Raw genomic sequence first — 23170 nt, forward strand, 5'->3', positions numbered from 1 at the left:
CACTTCCAGTAGGCTGGAAAAATACTCGCTAAGCCTTCCTTTAACCTCTTTCTCTGCATTACATATTCCTTTTAAGGTCTCCCCCATATTAAGTAGTTTTCACAAGAGGCAGTCTTTGACCATTTAAAAAGCAGTCCTCAAATAATGGATAATGATGACTAATTTAAATAGACTTTAATTTAATGATTTACTTAGATTGTGAGCCCCAAATGGGACAGGGACTGAGTTCAACTTGAATATCTTGTATCTACCCTGGTGCTTAGTGTAGTGATTGGCATATATAAGCACTTAACAAATACCATTAAAAATAGTATATTATTATGCCATAGTAGAGATATAAATTTTAAAATGGAGCTCAATACTGACTCTTTTATAAAGTTAATCTAAAAACAATTGAAATAAGGATTTGAAAATTCTCCATTTAGCCTGTCTTCTCTGATAGGCAGTCTACTGTCTTATCTGTGGCTGTCTACTTGATTGATCAAATAAACTGTAGAATTTCCAAATCTCCACATCTCCTTGAATTGGACAATACAACCTGACAGTATCTCTCAAAGGGGTTGCAGTGCAAAATCTCTATACTGGGCCTTTTATGTGTGTGTTTTTGTGGATTCTATAGGATGATGTCAACCTTGGGATAGCAAAGGGAAGCAGTGAGGAGAGAAGAGCCTGCAGGCTAGAACCCAGGAAGAGTCTCTCTCCCTCTAAGGGGAAGGGAGGCTTACGCGACAGGTGGAGAGGATGAGATTGAGCTCTTACCCACTTTTGCTAGGAAGGTGGTAATGCCAGTGGGAACCTCTACTTCCTTCTTCAGCAGAATGAGCAAAAGTGAGGTACCCAGAGATGCTGGGGTGTTGGGTGCTGGGGGTGGTTTTTGTTTTTCTGCCCTACTGTGTTGAACTGTGACAAAAAATAGTAGCAAATCCCTCTTTAGCTAACAATTCAAATGCCATTTATAGCAATTGAGGCACATGGATTATCAAGAAATTTAAGAAGACTTGAGAATTTTTTTTAATCTTCTGTTAGACATGGCCACTGACTTAGGGTAATTCAATGTCGAACTGTAGGAGTTGCCTAACTTCACCCTGTTGCAGTTTTCATTAGGTTAACAGCCATGGGGAACTATGTGGGGTAGGTTAAACAACTCCCACATGGGAATACTGGAACAGTAGCACCAAGTTGTAGCTGACTTCTGGGGCAGCTCTGAGGGTATTAAGGTTGCCCATGTTGTAACTCTTCTTGTGGATCAGATGAAATGTTAGTAAGTACCCTGGAATGAATATTGTTGTTAAAATATTTCAGCATTTGATTTCAATATTGAGCAGAGACACCAGGGTGTAAACTATACCTTGGGTATGAGTTTAAGCCCTTTCAGCAGCTGTGTACTTGAACAGTAATATATTAATTGCCATGTGGATGCCCCTGAATTAATGGAGGTGACTAAGGAGCTCTGAATAAATATTTGTCATTTTCTATTTCATTTACCCCTGATAGCTCATCAGGTGAAGACTTCTGTTTCTAGAAGCACCATTGATGTCTCCGTGGAATTTTTTCTACCTATAAATTATAGGATTATGTTAACTAAATTATATTTTTCATTATTTCCTTCCAGCTCCAATCTGCATGGCAGCCTCTAATTGTATCACTGTCAGCTATTCAAGACAGGAAGGACAAAAGCACCCAAACCATTGGCCTCTTTTACCCATCCAGCAAGGAGTTGGAGAAGAAAGAACTTGAGCTGGTTTCTCAAAAAGAAAATCAAGAGAAAATGAGTGACCGCAAGCCTCTTCTCACAGCCATCAGCCCTGGAAAAGGTGAGTCTCATGTTATAACAAAATGTCCTATTGGTCAGCAAGTAAGTCAGTGTTTGATTCTGAAACCATGTTTATATTCCCTCTTCTTTTTCCTTTTCAAATGGATTTTCCATATAATAATTAAAAATCTTCTTTCCAGTCCATGGTAATTACTCAAGATCTTGGTTCAGGCTCATGTCATACCTTCAAAGCCAAACATCACCATTTTTCATATGATTGAAGCTTTCATAGCTCTGGAGTTGGAATCTGGTTTTGGCAATAGCAGACAACTTGCTAATCATACACTGTCATTCCAGACTTTTTGTCTGATCGTTTAAAGTCATGAAACCAAGATCATGTTTGTACAATGGTGAAAATTCAGTATGAAGACCTATGTGCTCAGGGTGGGGTTGGAAGGTTGTCAGATACAGAAACTGCTGATTTACAGAGTCCCATGATCTTCAAGACTATTTGTCCCACCCCTTCCTTACTCTGAGTCTCCCACTTTATAGCCAGTCAGCTGTGTGCTAAAATTAGTGCCATGGAGTGGGAAAAACATGTATGCTTTAATCCCAGGGCACAAGGCCCACCTAGTAAGTGATGAGAAGGGCTCTGGCCTGCAGGTGAGCAGCTTGCTCCAAAGCAGGTTTAAACTTTATATCTCACTCCCAAGATACTTAGCCTTGCATCGAGAAGGTAGCCTGACCCTATCTGGCACCCCCAAAAAAACCCTTTGTTTTTTATTTCAAATCATCTCTGCATAGGAGCTAGAATACATTTACCAAGTAAATAGTAGATGTATTTTGGCTCCTATGCACAGATGATTTGAAAGGTCCCTGAAAGTTACAATAAATAATCAGGTACTGACAGCCGAGCTCAAGTGTTTAGTAGGAGCTGCCATCTTGAGTAGCTCAGAGGCAAGCATGGACCTTATATTTCTGGAATCATGTTTTTACAGGTACTTTTGAATTAATGACAGTGTGTTGGATGACTCTGGTGATACTATTTAGCATGTCATGCCAAACTTACCTGATTGTAACCTTTCTATTGCTACATTGACTAAACAAATATATTGAAAGTTTTACAGGGTGACTAATACTTTAATACCCTATAGGTATAAGCAGAGCTCTCAGTTTTCCCATGGTTTGCAGCCAACTCTTAGGAATTTTGGCTGAGAGCACTAATATTTGGAGTATCTATGCAGGACAGAAAGGACCTTGAGGTAGGGAGTTGCAGCCAAATGATTCCCCACACCGTTATTGAAAAGAACCACCTCCCACTTGGGCACCATCCCAACCCAATTCACTGAGTCACCCAGTTTCTCTGTAAAGCAGGCCGGTATGGAAATGGCCAGGGAGTGGTGGGCAGGAGTTGATGGTTACCCAAGAACTCAGCCCATGTCTAGCCCAGGCTGAAGGCCTGGATCCTGTCTCAGTCTGGATTTTGCTCCAGGGTTTTCTGAACTGACCTCAGCCATTCCTGATCTGGGGGACCCTCGAGGAGTATGGTGTGGCTTTGGGGCCACAAGAGTATATTCCAGAGTCCTCCTTGAAAAGCCACATCCTTGTTCGGGATCACCCAAGTCCACCCGAGATTGGACTCAGAATTGGAAATAACCCAGTGAGGGTCCGATCCTTATAGGCCTACCCTAGTCTGAGATCCTCACCCTGGAGCTGAACTGTAACTGGGGAAGCCTCCAGTGGTGACAGGAGAAGACAATCATTTACCCTCATGGGTTGTTTTCCCTGACAGGCACTGAAGAAGTGGCGTGGCTTAGTGGAAAGAGCAGGGGCTTGGGAATCAGAGGTCGTGGGTTCTAATCCTGACTCTGCCACTTGTCAGCTGTGAGACTTTGGGCAAGTCACTTCACTTCTCTGTGTCTCAGTTACCTCATCTGTAAAATGGGGATTAAGACTGTGAGCCCTTTGTGGGGCAACCTGATTACCTTGTATCTACCCTACTACTTAGAACAGTTCAGTGCTGTGAACATAGTAAGGGCTCAGTTGGTTTTATGCTTTTTCAACTTTATACAAAAGGATAGATAGTTACAAGACAGTAGTTTTTGAAATAAATCTTTGGTGAGACAGGTGACAAAACCATAGTCTTTTAGGGAACCAAGATAACACGTTAATCTCTAGAAAACTGGGTGGTCTAGTGTTCTAGGAGAGTACAACCTAGTTGGTAGACAAATTCCTTGCCCACAAGGAGTTTATAGCTTAGAAGGGGAGACAGACATTGATATAAATAAAGAATACAGACCTGGCCTGTCACATAACCTTGGCCAAATCACTTAACCTCTCAGGACCTCACTTTTTTCATCAGTTCTTGAGGGTCAGTTCTTGGCCCTCTTCTGTTCTCCATTTACACTCACTCCCTCGGTGAACTCATCCGCTCTCACGGCTTTGACTACCATCTCTACGCAGATGACACGCAGATCTACATCTCCGCCCCTGTCCTCTCCCCCTCCCTTCAGGCTCGCATCTCCTCCTGCCTCCGGGACGTCTCCACCTGGATGTCGGCCCGCCACCTAAAACTCAACATGAGCAAGACTGAGCTCCTCATCTTCCCTCCCAAACCCGGTCCGCTCCCAGACTTCTCTATCACCGTGGATGGCACGACCATCCTTCCCGTCCCGCAGGCCCGCAATCTCGGTGTCATCCTTGACTCGTCCCTCTCGTTCACCCCACACATCCTATCCGTTACCGAGACCTGCCGGTTTCACCTCTACAATATCGCCAAGATCCGCCCTTTCCTCTCCACCCAAACGGCTACCTTACTATTACGGGCTCTCGTTATATCCCGGCTAGACTACTGTGTCAGCCTTCTCTCTGACCTCCTTTCCTCCTCTCTCGCCCCGCTCCGGTCTATTCTTCACTCCGCTGCCCGGCTCATCTTCCTGCAGAAACGATCTGGGCATGTCACTCCCCTTCTTAAACAACTCCAGTGGTTGCCTATCGACCTCCGCTCCAAACAAAAACTCCTCACTCTAGGCTTCAAGGCTCTCCATCACCTTGCCCCTTCCTACCTCTCCTCCCTTCTCTCTTTCTACCGCCCACCCCGCACGCTCCGCTCCTTTGCCGCCCACCTCCTCGCCGTCCCTCGGTCTCGCCTATCCCGCCGTCGACCCCTGGGTCACGTCCTCCCACGGTCCTGGAACGCCCTCCCTCCTCACCTCCGCCAAACTGATTCTCTTTCCCTCTTCAAAACCTTACTTAAAAATCACCTCCTCCAAGAGGCGTTCCCAGACTGAGCTCCTCTTCCCCCTCTACTCCCTCTGCCATCCCCCCTTTACCTCTCCGCAGCCAAAGCCTCATTTTCCCCTTTTCCTTTATAATGCTAAAATGGGACAGTTGGTGTCTAAAGCAACGTATTGTAACGCTGAACCCAAGCTTAAATTTCAATGAGTTATCGTGTGTTGTAAGTTGAAGCATCTTAAGTCAAGAATTGCTAGGAGTACCTTGCACTTTTCTGTTTCTGGTGTGTAGCAGAGATCATGTATCCTGTATCAGATTGTGATCAAAAGCTTCATTAATGAGACTTTTTCTCCATATGCAGCATCATCAGTATTATGAAACCTTTTGCCTTTTCTCACTATGATGAAGTTCTTTGTTGAACCCCTACTTCTTTTCCACAATTTCGTATCACCTGCTGTCGAGTAGATTGACAACAGCCAAACCACTCTAGGGGCAGTTTTGGGAGATTTGAATAATCTGAGAGTTGGGCAACCTGGCAGAAAGTATCATCGTTACTCTTTCTGTTCATAGCTGCTGGAGGCAGAACTGATTTTCATGATCTTTTTTGAATATAGGTTCAGAATGTGACTCAAGGGTAGGGCATTGTAAGTTACTTTTATCCTTATTTGAACTTTTCACAATATAATGGAAACCTTCCATTGGTTTGAAGCAGGGCAAACACATGGAATTTTAAACAGTAATAATACCTGGAGGTAAAATTATTTATTAATAATAATAATAATGGTATTGTTAAGCGCTTACTATGTGCAAAGCACTGTTCGAAGTGCTAGGGCAATACAGGGTGATCAGGTTGTCCCATGTGGGGCTCACAGTCTTCATCCCCATTTTATAGATGAGGTAACTCAGGCCCAGAGAAGTTAAATGATTTGCCCAAAGTCACACAGCTGACAAGCGGCGGAGCCATGACCTCTGACTCCCAAGCCCGTGCTCTTTCCACTGAGCCAGGCCATTTGCCTCATTTGTAAAATGGGGATTGAGACTGTGAGACCATGTGGGACATAGATTGTGCCCAACCCAATTTGCTTGTATCCACCACAGTGTTTAGTACAGTGCCTGAAACACAGGAAGCACTTAACAAATACCAGAATTATTATTATTATTTTCTGCTATGTGACCTTGGGCAAGTCACTTAACTGCTCTATGCCTCAGTTTCCTCATTTATAAAATGGGAATTCAATACCTGTTCTCCCTCCCCTTTGGACTGAGAGCTCCATGTGGGACAGGGTCTGTGTCCAACCTGAATCATCTTGTATTTACCCCAGCGCTTAAATGTAGTGTGTGGTACACAGTAAGCACTTAACAAATACCACAATTATTACTAGTATTATTATTGTAATTTCCCATGCTGTCTGGGACATGATGGGAGTTAGTCTAATGGCCCATCTCGCAAGAGTACATGTTCAGTTTTGCCCAGTGGTAGGATTAGAGGTGATTTTCTCTAGGAATTCTGATTGCATTACATGCACTGTTAAATCCCACTAATGGAGCCCAGAGGGCCCAGAACTCCATCCACCAGCCCCACAAGATTTCCACTACTGCTTATGGTAGCAGAGTCCAACTCCAGAAAACTGGCCTCACTGGGTTTTTTATAATTAAACTGCTGATCTTTGGAAAGATTTTGAAAATGGTAATGACTACCTCCAGGTGTTTGACTGAAGGAAGACCATTGCATCGTGGACAAGTGTCCCAATTCAGTCATGATTCTTCTGGACCCATAAAAGTTTTATCAGCATGGGTTGCTGATCTTGTTTTTCCTCTTTTGGTTTTAGGATACTGGAGGAAACAGCTGGATCACATCTGTGCTCATCTCAGAAGTTATGCTCAGAACAATCCCGAGTTCAGGGTTGTAATTGGAGAACCTCGGATGGGAAAAGTAAGAAAAATTCATCGTCTTGTTCAGACATCTTGGTCAAACCAGTGGTCTTCAGGCTTGACGTAGTAGCCGGCAATCCCCTACAGCCAGTTACTTCTGGTCATCCTGCCTCCCAGCTTTACCACCCACCACTTTCGACAGCTCTGGGCTCCCTCCTGTCAGCACACAGAACGGCTGTGAAAATGGCACAGCAGGTGTGTGCCCATGTCCCTCTGTCTTCCCCCAGCAGCGGAAGAGAAGATGCAGGAACATTTCTAGTGCATTATTTTTAGGCCAGGTCTGCTGCTCGGAGCCAGGGCTAGCCTGTCAGGGGATGCGACCATAGAGGTCCAAATAGTGTAATGATTTGGGGAGCTTCCTTCCCAAAGATGAAGTGGGTTTGTCAGACTCCTGAGGGAATTAAGCAAGCTTAAAACCGCCATCTCTTGCATTAGTTCCACTGCCCACTAATTCAGAGAGTGGACATCTCCAGATCACTGGGGAGACTGTATTTGTCATGTATGTGATCTATCATCAAACACAATGGTGTCTCTCCATGGACTACAGTTCAAAGGTCCATATTCCAGAAAAGGAGGCAGAAAGAACTGAAGAAAAGGAGTGTTCTCTAGTGTTCCGGCCCCAAACATTCTTCTGCCCCAGAGGAAGAGGGAGGAAAACCAAAATTTACTCAAGAGTCATGGCTGGTAGGATGGTGCAACATCCACCCATTTGTGCCAAAATGTTTTCTTCCTTCTGTGGCAGGGTGAAATCATTTGTGGCTATTTTAGTCTGAGACCTTTCTCAGAGTCCTCGGCCTCCAGCTATGCCTCCTTGGACTGTAATCCTCTCAGAGCTCAAAATCTGAGTGAAATCAGGCCACTCAGCCTGGGAATTGGTGAAAAAGCCAGGTGTTGCTGAAAAAGGTCTTCTTGATGACTCAGGCGAGCCAACCCTTCCCTTTGAGTCAGTGGAGAATCCTTATCACTATACTCTGAAAGGCTGCACAATCCAACACTTTGAAATCACTTATTTGTTAATTAAGCAATGGGGCCAAGTGTGAAAATACCCATGAACATCCGACCATATTAGGTTAAAACAGTTGGGATGGTTGGAAAGTTTTTAATTCTCTTTCAAGATAAGTCAGCCAAATCACTTTGATGACTGTTATTTTCCTAATGGAGATTTCAACCCGAGTTACTACTTTGAAAAAAACATTTTTAGAGGCAGTGTTTAAAAAGAGAAGTAAAGTCTGAGCTACACATATAAAACTCACAGTCCAAGTGGAACAATGAAGGGAGAAAATAGAGACTGAGCCGAGCTTGTCCGTCTCTTGCCAGCAGCTCAGCTTCTTGCTCCCACTTTGGGATGAAGGAGCAGTTCTCTTGGGTTCCAAGATTCTTCAGAGGAGATAGTTGGCGGGGGGTGGGCATTACTCTGCATGCAGACACCAGTCAGCAACCCCAGAGAGCAGCCCCTGATAGCAGAGGTGTGACAATCCTGAGAGGAAAAGGTGACAGGCCTGAGTGGAAATAAGACCTGCAATCTGAGCAGGAGTTGGGGTTGGATTCTTTCCTGCTGTTGGAGCTGCTATCTTCCATGGAGTTCTTATATCAATCAGTGGTATTAATTGAGAACTTACTCTGTACAGACCACTGTGTTAAGCATTTGGAAGAGTGTGTGTGTGTGTGTGTGTGTGTGAGAGAGAGAGAGAGATCACAGATGGGAGTGAGAAAAGCGTGAGCAAGTGAGAAGGCTAAACCTGTCTCTTTTGATTTCTGGTTTTTGTAATCTACTTGTTTCTGGTCTGCCTTCCTTATTGTATCCTTTCCTACCTTTCTCCACCCCCATGGAAGCCCTACCCTCAAGCATCATATCTGAAAAAAAAATAGAGATAATTCTAGTCTTCAACTTCATTTCTTTGTTTTCTATAATAATGTATTAGGTTGATCATTATTTTACAAATAATTTTACTAGTTATTTTCAGCTTTTTTAAAGCTTGGCTCCAAGGCAACCCAACTACAGGACTACACCCTTGTAGTTTAAACCAGTACCTGTAAAACTGTAAAACCAGAAAAACCACCACTGTACTTCAATCTTGTCTATCTCACTCCAACCCCTTGCTCACCATCCTCCCTGTGGCCCAGAACTCCCTTCCCCTCCACACACAACAGTCCACCGCTCTCTCCACCCATCAAAGGCTTATTAAAATCACATCTCCTCTAAGATGCCTTCTCCAATTAATCACTCTTTCCCCCTTCTCTCTCTCCCTTCTGCATTGCCGGTACATTTAAGCACTTGATGTTCACCCCACCATCAGCCCCACAGCACTTATATTCATATCTGTAATTTATATTAATCACCCCTCATCAGCCCCCAGCACTTATATTCATATCTGTAATGTACATTAATCTATATTGATTTATATTGAGAAGCAGAAGCAGCGTGGCGCAGTGGAAAGAGCACGGGCTTTGGAGTCAGGGCTCATGAGTTCGAATCCCAGCTCTGCCATTTGTCAGCTGTGTGACTGTGGGCAAGTCACTTAACTTCTCTGTGCTTCAGTTCCCTCATCTGTAAAATGGGGATTAAGACTGTGAGCCCCACGTGGGACAACCTGATTCCCCTGTGTCTACCCCAGCGCTTAGAACAGTGCTCTGCACATAGTAAGCGCTTAACAAATACCAACATTATTATTATTATTATAGTGGGCTGCAGTGACCAGTAGGTGATTATCATGAACAGTTAAACCTCTTATACCTGGTTGACTTACTGGGGAAGCCCTTTCCCAAGAAGTGAGATCGGCATATCCGCCAAGTGTAGTTCCTAGAGTGACCAACATTTGCTTTTGCCGTGGTTTCAAGTAAAGACCAGTAATGATTTTATCTAATTTGCTGGAATTGTTAAAGAATCCCAAGATTCCTTTGGAGGTTTACCAGGCAGGAGGGCACCACCAGCATCTGGAATGTGTGACCTTGTCCTTCCTAATAGCCCCTTCTGGAACCCTTGAATCAAAAGGCTGGAAGTCATCTAGTCCATCCAATCGACTTTTAGGAAGAAATGTCCCTAAATTTTTTAAGGGCAGGGTTATCTATATTACAACTGTTAAAGACTTTTAAGGAAGGAGATTTTCCAAGCCCCCATGATAACCTGTTCCCATATCTTATACCCCTTCAGCCATAAAGCTTGTCCTTAAATCTAGTCTAAATCCTTCCAGCTGCTTTTAGACCAAGCAAAGTGATTCCTGACCACCTCCTCAACAGGGACCATCAGTATTTGAACCAAATGTTTAACATGGCTGCCTGGATTATCCCTGTCTGTCAGATGAGGAAGAAGGCAATTTTAACTCAGGGTCAGGCATGGGATAACCCAACTGTTGGAGTTCCTCAAGGGTCAGTTCTTGGCCCTCTTCTGTTCTCCATTTACACTCACTCCCTCGGTGAACTCATTCGCTCTCACGGCTTTGACTACCATCTCTATGCAGATGACACACAGATCTACATCTCAGCCCCTGTCCTCTCCCCCTCCCTTCAGGCTCGCATCTCCTCCTGCCTCCAGGATGTCGCCACCTGGATGTCGGCCCGCCACCTAAAACTCAACGTCAGCAAGACTGAGCTCCTCATCTTCCCTCCCAAGCCCGGTCCTCTCCCAGACTTCCCTATCACCGTGGATGGCACGACCATCCTTCCCGTCTCTCGGGCCCGCGATCTCGGTGTCATCCTTGACTCGTCTCTCTTGTTCACCCCACGCATCCTATCCGTTACCGAGACCTGCCGGTTTCACCTTTACAATATCGCCAAGATCCGCCCTTTCCTCTCCACCCAAACAGCTACCTTACTGCTACGGGCTCTCGTTATATCCCGGCTAGACTACTGTGTCAGCCTTCTCTCTGATCTCCCTTCCTCCTCTCTCGCCCCGCTCTGGTCTATTCTTCACTCCGCTGCCCGGCTCATCTTCCCGCAGAAACCATCTGGGCATGTCACTCCCCTTCTTAAACACCTCCAGTGGTTGCCTATCGACCTCCGCTCCAAACAAAAACTCCTCACTCTAGGCTTCGAGGCTCTCCGTCACCTTGCCCCTTCCTACCTCTCCTCCCTTCTCTTTTTCTACCGCCCACCCCGCATGCCCCGCTCCTCCGCCGCCCACCTCCTCACCGTCCCTCGGTCTCGCCCGTCCCGCCGTCGACCCCCGGGCCGCGTCCTCCCGCGGTCCCGGAACGCCCTCCCTCCTCACCTCCGCCAAACTGATTCTCTTCCCCTCTTCAAAACCCTACTTAAAACTCACCTCCTCCAAGAGGTCTTCCCAGACTGAGCTCCCCTTCTCCCTCTACTCCCTCTACCACCCCCCCTTCACCTCTCCGCAGCTTAACCCTCTTTTCCCCCATTTCCCTCTGCTCCTCCCCCTCTCCCTTCCCATCCCTTCAGCACTGTACTCGTCCGCTCAACTGTATATATTTTCATTACCCTATTTATTTTGTTAATGAAATGTTCATCGCCTCGATTCTATTTAGTTGCCATTGTTTTTACGAGATGTTCTTCCCCTCGACTCTATTTATTGCCATTGTTCTTGTCTGTCCGTCTCCCCCGATTAGACTGTAAGCCCGTCAAACAGCAGGGACCGTCTCTATCTGTTGCCGACTTGTTCATTCCAAGCGCTTAGTACAGTGCTCTGCACATAGTAAGCGCTCAATAAATACTATTGAATGAATGAATGAAAGGGGTTTTAAGACCATTTCTGCTTTTTCTTTTCAGCTTCTTTCTGCGATGGTCCAAGAGGATGGTTTTGAAGTCAATATCAGGTTGAATTACATACAGATCACTAAAAAGGTGTGTTGGAACAGAATCTGTCATTAAGAAAAGTTCCTTCTTGGTACCTCGGAGCCACTTGCTGCTGGATTGTTGCTTCTTTGGATCCCACAGGAGAGGTTCATTTTTCAATGAAAGAGTTAAATGGACCAGTCATGCAGATAACATAAGGTACCCACGAGCACATATCGAGGAATCAAGTTGTGGATAGGTGACCTAAGCATCAGGATTGTATGTCTTCAAGCTATTTCTTTTCATTACTGTCAGATACAACACCTCTATAGAATTGGTAGAGCATTTTTTTAAATTTATATGTATTAACTTTTTGAATGGTACTTGTTAAGCGCTTCTGTGTTCCAGGCACTAGAAGCGTGGCTCAGTGGAAAGAGCATGGGCTTTGGAGTCAGAGGTCATGGGTTCGAATCCCTGCTTGGCCACTTGTCAGCTGTGTGACTTTGGGCAAGTCACTTAACTTCTCGGTGCCTCAGTTACCTCATCTGTAAAATGGGGATTAAGACTGTGAGCCCCAAGTGGGACAACCTGATTCCCCCGTGTCTACCCCAGCGCTTAGAACAGAGCTCGGCACATAGTAAGCACTTAACAAATACCAACATTATTATAATTATTATTGTGTTGAGTTAGGCCTGCTATCCTCCCTCCTTAGCTTTGCCCTGCAGCTGCCGCAGCTGGGGTTCCAAAAAGCCGTGACCTCATCGGCTGATATGGGATTCCACACCTGCCTCCCCTCTCCCTGTTTTATATCTGGGTCTTTCTGTGATTGGTCCTTCATGGTTTTTAGCATAACTGAAAGCTATGACATTATAAGATTATTTATTGAAATGACTAATTTCTATTTTTTTTGCCAGGATAGCCACACCAGCAAGCCAACAAAGTCCAACAGTCATTTTTTAAGTGATGTGACTGAAGGCAGGAATGGAATGTATAGTAGCCAAGACAGCTTGGGTGAGTTTTCTCTAAAGCTTTTCAGTAAAACTAACTGAGACCTGGAGAATTCAGTGAAGGGGCCCAAATCCTTTACAGTATGTTACTTTGGAAGGAAAACAACTTCTTAAAAATATCTACATTTTTCTGGCCAGTCACTGCAAGTGTGGTGGAGCCACTCAGTTCAGTGGTGCTGGTGAGGGTTAGAAGCCATCTCTGTCTCCATCCTGTGACTAGTTTCTCCCAGGTCCTTCCTGCCATGGTCCCCCAATTGCCCCCAGGTTCCGAGGAAAAGCGTCGGAGAGTTTTGGGGCTGCTTCCTTCTGAGGATGTTGGTACACAAATTCCTCTGAGCTATTTTCTGTCCCCTTCCTGAGTACAAAAGAGCAGCAGAGTAGTACTGACCAATGCACTTTTATAAGGGAGTTTCTCTTTAAATCTTAATTGTTCTGTGTCAAATACAGTGAGTGAAAAGAGCCAGGGTACCTCGGGCACCGAGAATAAGGAAAAAAGGACCAAGAAGAAGACAAGAAAATATTTAGCAAAAGAAGAAAAGCTTTCTGTATGTATAGTTCTTCTTTTTCTCTGTTAATTTTTAAAGTAGAAGAGATTCAGCTGCATGCATGTAACAGATGAGTAGTGGTGTGAGGCAGATTCTATCTGTTCATTTACTATTTTTATTATTATTATGGTATTTAAGAGCTCATTATGGGTCAAGCATTAGATTAAACTCTCAAACAGTTTTAATTACAGGAAAGGACCAAAAGAGGCAGGGAAGAGAGAGAGGAGGAGGAGGAGGATGGACAGAATGGGAGAAAGAATAATAATAATTTGTTAAGCGCTTACTATGTGCAGAGCACTGTTCTAAGCGCTGGGGTAGACACAGGGGAATCAGGTTGTCCCACGTGGGGCTCACAGTCTTAATCCCCCTTTTACAGATGAGGTAACTGAGGCACCGAGAAGTTAAGTGACTTGCCCAAAGTCATAGCTGGCAAGCGGTAGAGCCGGGATTCGAACCCATGACCTCTGACTCCAAAGCCCGTGCTCTTTCCACTGAGCCACGCTACTTCTCGAAGAAAGAAGGAAAGAAAGAAAGAAAAGGAGGTGGGGGGGGAGGGGGAGGAAAGGAAGGAAGGAAGAGGAAGAAGGGAAGGGTAAACAAGAGAAAGAATGGGAGATGGGGAAGAGTGAAGAACTGGAAGAAGGTGAAAGGTAAAAAAGAAAGGCCAGAAGAATTGAGGAGAAAATAAGGAGAAAGAGCTTTTGCCACATAGAGTACTGCAGGGGGGCTTCTGCTGCCTATGAAAGGGTGAGTGAAACTTTCTCTGGTCCCCCACTTTCCTGCTGCTGCTTTGGAGCAGCAACCACCCCAGCTGTTGAGGTTTTTTATTCCTGAATTTTGTGTTTTTATCCAACTCAGCTTGTCTGCCTGTCTTTTATTAAATTGTGTGCCCCTTATTTTTCTTTCATAATTTCTCCAGTGCTCTAAACAAAGGTGACTCTCAATAAATACTGCTCATGATGATCATGGTGATAACGGTGCTGGATGTGCCCTAGAAAAGTGGAGCACAACCAGGGCAACGGGTAGGTGGGAGGACTCAGAAACAAGGAATGAAGGGGTTCGTGATTCCGTCATGCTTTTGGAAGCGTCTCACTTCTCCTGGCTTATTTTTCAGTTTACATTTATAACTAAACCTTTTGGGCCATCCTGAATTTTTCCTTTACTTCTCCTTGTTCCCTTGATGCCAACTCTAGATATACCCACATTATCCCAGAATTTAGGCCTCCTCTGAGTTTGACGTAAATTTAACTTGCCTTTGAACTTTGTTTTGGAATCATAGGGTCAAAGATCCGGGCGGTGAGGGGAAATTTTGAGTAGTAACAGTGAGAGTATTTATTAAGTGCTTACTGTGCTTAAGTGCTTACTCCTCTAGACTATAAACTCATTATGGGCAGGGACCATTTCTGTTATTTCTGTAGAATTATACTCTCCCAAGTGCTTAGAGCAGTGCTCTGCACATAGTAAGCACTCAATAAATACCACTGATTGATTGTGTGTAAAGCACTGCAGTAGACCCTGCAAAAGACAACACAGGTGGGAATTAGACATGGCCCTGTCCTTTGTGGGGGCTCAAAAATCTGAAAGAAATTATCTGGTCCAGTCTCTAGCCCCCAGAGAGGGGAATGACTAGACCATCCAAAGTGGATCGTTGTATATTCTTTTTTTAAATGTCACAGGAAGGGGAATCTGCAACATCTCTTACTAAATCCCTTGATAATAAAAAAATTATTTCCTCTGTTCAACCAAAATCCCTTCTTTAATTTAAACCCATTTCCATTTCATAATAATTGTGATATTTAAGTGCTTACTATGTGCCAAGCACTGTATAAGCACTGGGATAGAGACAACATGAGCAGATCGGACACTGTCGCTGTCCCACATGGGGTTCATGGTGTATGGGAAGGGAGAATAGATATTTTGTCCCCATTTTGCAGACAAGATAACTGAGGCACAGGGAAGTTAAATGACTTGCCCAAAGTCACACAGCAGGCAAGTGGCAGAGCCAGGATTTTTGTTTAAATCTTTGTGAATATGGAGAATCATGCATCAACATTCTCCTCTTAACCCATCATATATTGGAAAGCAGTCATTTTTACCCATTAGCCTTCTCCCATCTTCATCATTTTATTGAGCAGAGAACTGTATTAATCGATTGAGGGAGCACAGTAGAATTAGTGTGGTCCCTGTCCCCAAAAAAGCTTGCAGTCCAGCTGGGAAGATAGACACTGAAATAATTTACAGATAGGAGAAAGAAGGAAAAGGAGATATGTTTGCGAGTTGGTGCTTAAGTAAAAGGCTAAAACATGGAATTATGGACCACAAGTGTTATAGGAGGTTGAGAGGACACAAATCCTTAGGTGGCTCAGAAGTGCTATGGAGGAGATAACCTGGAGAGATTAAACATTATTAATCAGGGAAGGCCTGGAAGAGATATGATTTCAGAACTTTGAAGAGGGTGGGGAGTTGTCAGATTTGAAGAGCTCCAGACAGGAGGAAGGGATTGAGAAATAGGTCAAAGGCAAGAGAGAATAGAATGATGACGCACAGTTAGTAAGTAGGCTTGAGAGGAGCAAAGAATATGAGCTGAGGTGTAGTGAGACAAGAGAGTGGATAAGTATTGAATGTTTGGGAACATATCACAGAAGTTAAAGACGCTCTTGAGGTGCTGACAATTTTCCAAACAAAATAGCATCTCGGTTCCTTGAACTTTCCTTCCTAAGACCTATTTTCCATTCTTTGAATCATTATTTTTCTCTTTTCTCCTAGAGAGTACTCTAAATAAGTTCTTGAGTCAGCAGATTAAAGCAGAAAGATTACTTTCTGGATTTTGCAAATCCTATTAATATATACCAGTGCCCATTTTTCTTAAAGACAACGCTGCTGACTCTTATTTCCCGGGGCAAGTTTTACACTCTTCACTGGGCTTATACATACTCTCTTTGTAGTATTGCTATTGACAGTCCAGCAGCTGCATTCTCTCATCTGTTCTTGTGGTTCTGGATAAAGTCTGGACACCAGGATCCTGCCTGGGCGGGGTCTGAGCCTTGACTCGTGCATGTCCCAAGCCCACAAGGACGGGGGGAAGTCTGCACAAAAGGGAACCGAGATAGAGTGTTCCTCAGGGACCCCTGAGTTGGGGAAGAGCCATACACTTCCAGACTGCTCTCTGCTTTGTATTTTCATGCTCACACACACACACACTATTGTCTTCCAGGCTCCTGGGATTATGACTTCCAGCAGTCTGTTAACAACAATGTCTCCTGGAATTGCAGCCCCAAGCATTTATAATTTGGCCCGAGCTCACCTCTGACTTACATCTGGCCCTGCTTGGACCCAAACTGGACTCAGATGCCAAGGCTTAAGGCTCCAGTCAGGCCAGGCTCAGCATGGCCAGAATCCGGGAGGATTAAAGCTTTCTTCTTCTTCCCCATGCAAGTGTCTAGAGGGAGCACACCTCCTGGATTGCGGTGAAGATGATGTCAGGATTCTGTATTGCCACATAGGGAATGAATACAGTTATTGAGGGTTTTCCAAATTCTCTTTCTTTAGCCTGAAAATAGAAGCCTCCTGAAAGAAGTGAGTCTGAAAGGGAAAGGAAGCGTTTCTCTCATCGAAGAACTTCTAGATGAGGTAAATTTAACAAAAACACGATTTCTCAAACTTTCTGGACACATTGCCAATATCCACTTGCTCCTGGGCAGTGTACTAGGCTCTCACATGTTTCTGATAGTTTAGTAAGACCCCATACAGTTCGTGTACTTGGGAAAAGTTGTTTCTTATAAAATCACTTCTGAATCAGTGGAAAATAATTATTGTTTAACTTCCTGTCAAAAAGTTAATTTTAATAAAATGGATACAGAGAAGGAAGGGTTGGGACCATCTACAGGGACCATCCTCTAATTTGATGCTAAATCTAGACTCTAGACTCAAAGACCGTAAGGTCACTGTGTGCAAGGAATGTGTCAGAACACTCTCCTGAGCAGTAAGTATAGTGTTCAGCACACAATAAGTGCTCAAATATTAATAGTAATTATGGTATTTGTTAAGTGCTTACTACGGGCCAGGCACTATATTAAGCCCTGGGGTGAATACAAGCAAATCGGGTTGGACACAGTCCCTGCCCCACTTGGGGCTCAGTCTTAATCCCCACTTTACAGATGAGGGAACTGAGGTCCAGGGAAGTGAAATGACTTGCCCAGGGTCACGGCAGACAAGTGGCAGAGGTGGGATTAGAACCCATGTCCTTCTGACTTCCAGGCCTGGCTCTATCCATTCTGCTATGCTGCTTCTCCAATAAATACCATTGATTAATTGAATCCCATTAGTCAAAACATTAGCAGAGGCTTATACTCGTTCCTGCCATTATCTGTGTGTTTTGGCTAGAACCCTGGGAGGGAAGTGGGAATGTTCTTTTCGTAGCATGATGTTGGTGGAGCACAGAGTGCCACAATGTCAGAAGAAGCAGTATATGTGCATGTGCCCACTTGTGGGGTGTCAGATACTTGTGGACAGCCAACCACATGGTTCAGGAGGCCCTATATAGCATCTCTCTATGGTATCCCCCTAAAAATGTATTACGGGTCTCATGCATTCACCTCAGGTGTTCAACCCTTTCTTGAACAGTTGACTCGCTCCCATTTCCTATAATAATACATTCCATGGGTTTAGCACCCATTGCACTCATTGTGTTTTCTTTGGGTGTCTTTGGAACTTGCCTAGGAGGGCTAGGCCTGTGTAGTTTGTGGGGTACAGCTCTATTTGACATAGCCCTTCACATACTTTTCCGGGCCTCATCCCCAAATTATCCCCACACAGAATTTAGTTTAAACATGGCTTCTCAAATGGGGCTTTGGCTGGGCAAATAATAATAATAATGATGGTATTTATTAAGCACTTACTACGTGCAAAGCACTGTTCTAAGAGCTGGGGGGATCAGCTTGCCCCACATGGGGCTCAGTCTTAATCCCCATTTTACAGATGAGGCAACTGAGGAGAAGTTAAGTGACCTGCCCAAAGTCACACAGCTGACAAGCGGCGGAGCCAGGATTAGAACCCATGGCCTCTGACCCCAAGCCTGTGCTCTTTCCACTGAGCCACGCTGCTTTTCATGCCTCCTGGTTTTTGGAAAGCTGTAGATATTGGGTCCTGAGAAATTTGACTTATAAAGACTTGCTTTATGAGATTTTATTTAAGTACATCAGATTGCAAACTCTTTTGACAAAGCCCAGATCACTAGATAAGAAGCAGCGTGGCTCAGTGGAAAGAGCACGGGCTTTGGAGTCAGGGCTCATGAGTTCGAATCCCAGCTCTGCCACTTGTCGGCTGTGTGACTGTGGGCAAGTCACCTAACTTCTCTGTGCCTCAGTTCCCTCATCTGTAAAATGGGGATGAAGACTGTGAGCCCCACGTGGGACAACCTGATTCCCCTATGTCTACCCCAGCGCTTAGAACAGTGCTCGGCACATAGTAAGCGCTTAACAAATACCAACATTATTATTATTATTATTAACTCTAATTTAAAAAAGCAACTGCTGCCAATTTTAAGTGTAAATATAGGAAAGTTCCACCTGAGCTTGAACAAGTTGAATGAGTAAGCGTGGCATATTTGCCTATTGACTGTCCCTAGATGAACATTTACATCTGACAGAACACAGCTGTTCAGAACAGGAAACTTGAATTTCCTATAGGAAGCTGGGCAATAAAATCCCTACCTTTTCGTGTATCATCCCTTACCTCTCCTGGGCCAGAAGTTGGCTTTAGTCTTTGGCTTAATTACAGAAACATTTTGTAGTTTCCTAGATATTTGTGTCCCTTTGTAAGCTGGATCCAAATTGTTGAATTCCCTTTCCAGGAATCTGGGGACTAATCATTTTCATTAGTTTGGACATTTAGCTCCTGGTGCCACTTGTTCTATAAGGAAACAGAGTGACATAGATAATGGTGGTGTATTACAGGATCCTCCTTTCCTCTAGACAGTAAGCTCATTGTGGGATGGAAATGTGTCTACCAACTCTATTATATTGTACTCTTCCCAGTGCTTAGCATAGTGCCATGTACTCAATAAATTCTATTGGTTGATTGATTGATTTCTCTACATTTCAGGGAGCTGATCCCAACTGCAAGAACAGTGAGGATCGACCAGTTCTAACTGTGGCTGTTTTAAACATGCACCATGAAGCAATCCCAATTCTTGTGCAGAAGGGGGCAGATATTGACCAGCCGTCAGGACCGTAAGTTAGAGAAGCTCAACAGCTTCAACGAGTGCCCTTCATTTTCTTCTTCTGCATTCCCCTGGGGTGAGGTTGGAGCCATCTGTTCTCTTCAGGAATTATGGGATGGGGGACGGCATGGACAGGGCCTTATAATTAGAGAAGCAGCGTGGCTCACTGGAAAGAGCACGGGCTTTGGAGTCAGAGGTCATGGGTTTGAACCCCAGCTCTGCCACTTGCCAGCTGTGTGACTTTGGGCAAGTCACTTAACTTCTCGGTGCCTCAGTTCCCTCATCTGTAAAATGGGGATTAAGACTGTGAGCCCCACGTGGGACAACCTGATTCCCCTGTGTCTACCCCAGCGCTTAGAACAGTGCTCGGCACATAGTAAGCGCTTAACAAATACCAACATTATTATTATTATTATAATGTGAATAGCCTTAGTTTCTCGGTGGCCTGCACGGCCTCGGATCACGTGTCGTGCATGTTCCCAATTTGCCCAACCCAACACCAGGTGTCTGAAAGCCTCTCATCTAAGTCCCAGGAGCTGCATGTGTTGCTGGTACTGCAGTTATTTTGTTTCAAATAGACTTTTTTATCTCTGAGCCATTTGCATCAACCCAATCTTGGTGTCTTGCCTTGGACACTGCAGTATCTTGACAGTCGCCTCAATAGACCAGCACTGAGAAATGCCCATTGGTTGCAGTGTGGGTTGGGACTGTAGAAGATGATGATCCATTCGGCATTCTACTGCAGGCTTGGGTGTGGCCGCTCTGCCCCTTTATGATATAGTCCATGAACTAGTCCAGATATAATCAGATTTAATCCAGACAATTTTTTTCCTCTCTGGAGTAATAAGCTTGAAGCCCATTAGGAGCAATAATATAATTTTTTAAGCATCTACTGTGTGTAGTGTTTCCCTTTTCCGATCCATCATTTCTCCTCTCCCACTGTTATAGTGATGGTAGAGCGCAACAAGGGCCTGCAAGAGGACCAGGGTGTGTGGCAATGTTTACATTTTTAACTTTCTTCTTTACACCTAAGCTGATATGCAGAGTTGGGCTCTCAAAGCATGAGAGAAAGGATTTTTGAAATTCTGAGTTCTACGAGAATTCTATTGGCTGAAAAGCTTGATATTGACCAAAATTGTACTGCCTACTGCCCCTCAGGTTTCCCCCACAATATAAATTCCCAGAAGGAAAGTGAAGAGAAAGGAGAGTCAGGGAATCTAGGTATTAAGTGATTTCGGGGACACATTCTGGGAGGCGAGCTGTCCTGTTTAACCAGCATTGTCTGGAGAGTGACTGGCTTGCTGAATGAGTCAGCTAGACATGTCTCCTGGGCCACTGCATTATGAAGTACCAACCAGACTCCCCATCTAGGCTTTTAGTCAGAAATGAACTGGCATTTTTTTCTCCACACAGCCTCAGAAATACGGCTCTTCATGAAGCGACTCTGCTAGAGGGAGTGAAGTGCATAGAAGTCTTACTGGGGTGAGTCTGTTGGGCCTACGGCACATCAAATGGAAAAGACAAAGGGCTCTAGCAAGGGTGTCTGTAGCTCCTTGTGGGCAGGGACTGTGTGTACCAACTCTTTCATGTTGTATTCTCCCAAGCACTAAGTACAGTGCTCTGCACACAGGAAGCACTCAATAAATGACTGACTGCTCTCCCCTTTCCTCATCACCCACCCCCACAGGTCTTCCCTATCCCAAGTCCAGTCTCGTCATTTTTAAGCAAGTAATGAAGTTCAAAACCCCAAATAAAATTTTGCTCATTTGAAAGTCCTTGAACCTGGGAGGTTGACAAACACAGCAAAAGTGAAGTTTAGGTTAGTCAGGTTTGGAAGCTGGAAGACTTACAGCCTTCAGCTGCAAGTCACTCCCACAACGTCAGAGTAACCAGAGTAGATCCTCTGCCATGGCAGAGCAAGTTAATTCATGTACTGGGTGAAAAACCTTACCCCGTCATAATTCAACTTCCTTGTATTTCCCTACAGGTGTAACGCAAGCATCAAAAAGAAGAACGAGAAAGGGATGTCAGCCTATGACTTGGCCCTGAAGACTGGGAATGACCAAATCATTTCACTATTTGCTGCTAGACTTGGCCAAGGAATGCTGAGTCAACTCACCCAATTTAAGAACAGTAAACTGAATGACTTTTGACCTCACTCTAAACATTTTCACTCTAAAAATTTTTGTAGGCCTTTTCTTAGCACAATCAGCTAGCTCTGTGACAATAATTTTGTGAATTTCTCTTTAGGTTTAGAGGGAGAGATTTGACTTGGCTTAAGTAAGGATATGTAGTTTTAAAAAAATTCAACCTTAGGAAAAATAAGGGAAACCCTGAGGTGTTTTTGATCTGCCTCAGGACTTCCTTACCATGCAGGAGTGAGATTTTGGTGGGCTACACTGGTTCCGCCCAGAGCCCGAGCCTTTTAGGGGTGCTCGGTGTTGGTTGGAGAGCAGAGGTCTCAGCACTAACCTCAGTTTATGTCCCCAGCTTCTCTCTGAGCAACTTGATCTCCACAGGGACTGTCACAGTTAGCTCTGAGGGTGCACATCAGTGAGGAGACACACACACACACCCAACCACAAGTCCCAGGAACACTTGGGAGACATAACACTCTCCCACTCCACCTTCCCACTTCAGGAGGTCAAAGTTAAGTACTTGGCAACCAAGAGTGGTGAGTGGTGAGTGTCATCAGCAGCAGCAGTGGTACTCACTGGGCTCCAACTGTGTGCAGAGAACTGTACTAGAGAAAAAGACATGGTCCCTGCCCTTGAGGAGTTTACAATCAAATGGGGAAAATAAGCTATTGCAAGTGTACGATTCATGCAAGAATAAGTACAGAGATTCAAATGAAAAAAGCATAAAATGCATAAAATAAAGGAGCAGATAAATCCAACAGTCCTAAGTGTTTGATGGAATGATAATCAAGGAAGTGGAGGTTAACTAAATGATTACTAATCATTTAGTATAATAACTTCTAGTAAAGTCCTGAAAATCTCAACATGTTATTCCCTGACTTTGACCGTTTTTCCATGTCATCTACCTAAACAGCAGACAAAAATAATGATTCTGAAAATGTTAAATTTTCTATGAGCCATGTAGGAAGCAAAGATTTGCTTTTGTCTAGGGCTTTATTAGTAATGACATCACCTTATTGGACTTCATTGTCATTTTTCAAGGTCCAAGCTTTGTGAATGTGGTCTGAGATGATCCTATCCCATCGACTCCAAGGTACTATTCATTTCTCTATAATAATAATAATAATAATAATAATAATAGTATTTGTTAAGCACTTTCCTATGTGCCAAGCATGTTGTAAGCACTGGGGCAGATATAAGGTAATCAGGTTGTCCCACGTGGGATTCACAGTCCAAGTAATACCCATTTTACAGATGAGGTAACTGAGGCACAGAGAAGTTAAGTGACTTGCCCAAAAGTCACACAGCTAATATGTGGTGGAGCTGGAATTAGAACCCACAACCTCTGATTCCCAAGCCCATGCGCTTTCCACTAAGCCACGCTGCTTCTCTATGGCATGATATACAAACACCTTGTCTTTGCCATGGTTTTATGCAAAGAAAAAATGGTATTTCTTATCCAGATATCCATTTTTGAGGTCTGCATCCTCCCCTTTCTTAGCCTCATCTTCCGATATCTTCCTTTTCCGTTTTCCTTTCCCCCCTCCCATAACACAAGCTGTCAGTCCCACATGGTATTGGTATTGAATGCTAAAGGTCAGTCAACTGTT

At 44.3% G+C, this 23170-nt stretch overlaps 1 protein-coding gene across 2 annotated transcripts in view; it reads left to right on the top strand.

Annotated features, from left to right (window-relative positions):
- Nucleotides 1-22423, top strand: part of DZANK1 (double zinc ribbon and ankyrin repeat domains 1) — a 48788-nt gene extending 26365 nt beyond the window's left edge. For both annotated transcript variants that reach the window (XM_007672125.3, XM_029072416.2), the window contains exons 13-21: nucleotides 1613-1814; nucleotides 6817-6920; nucleotides 11645-11719; nucleotides 12565-12661; nucleotides 13105-13202; nucleotides 16752-16832; nucleotides 19305-19432; nucleotides 20836-20904; nucleotides 21410-22423. In XM_007672125.3, coding sequence (XP_007670315.2) covers nucleotides 1613-1814; nucleotides 6817-6920; nucleotides 11645-11719; nucleotides 12565-12661; nucleotides 13105-13202; nucleotides 16752-16832; nucleotides 19305-19432; nucleotides 20836-20904; nucleotides 21410-21575 — 1020 coding nt within the window. In that variant the 3' untranslated portion in view covers nucleotides 21576-22423. The remainder of the gene's footprint in view (nucleotides 1-1612; nucleotides 1815-6816; nucleotides 6921-11644; nucleotides 11720-12564; nucleotides 12662-13104; nucleotides 13203-16751; nucleotides 16833-19304; nucleotides 19433-20835; nucleotides 20905-21409) is intronic.
- The last annotated feature ends 747 nt before the right edge of the window (nucleotides 22424-23170 follow it).

The sequence above is a fragment of the Ornithorhynchus anatinus genome, chromosome 9 (genome assembly GCF_004115215.2).
Source record: "Ornithorhynchus anatinus isolate Pmale09 chromosome 9, mOrnAna1.pri.v4, whole genome shotgun sequence".
Classification (NCBI taxonomy): Eukaryota; Metazoa; Chordata; class Mammalia; order Monotremata; family Ornithorhynchidae; genus Ornithorhynchus; species Ornithorhynchus anatinus.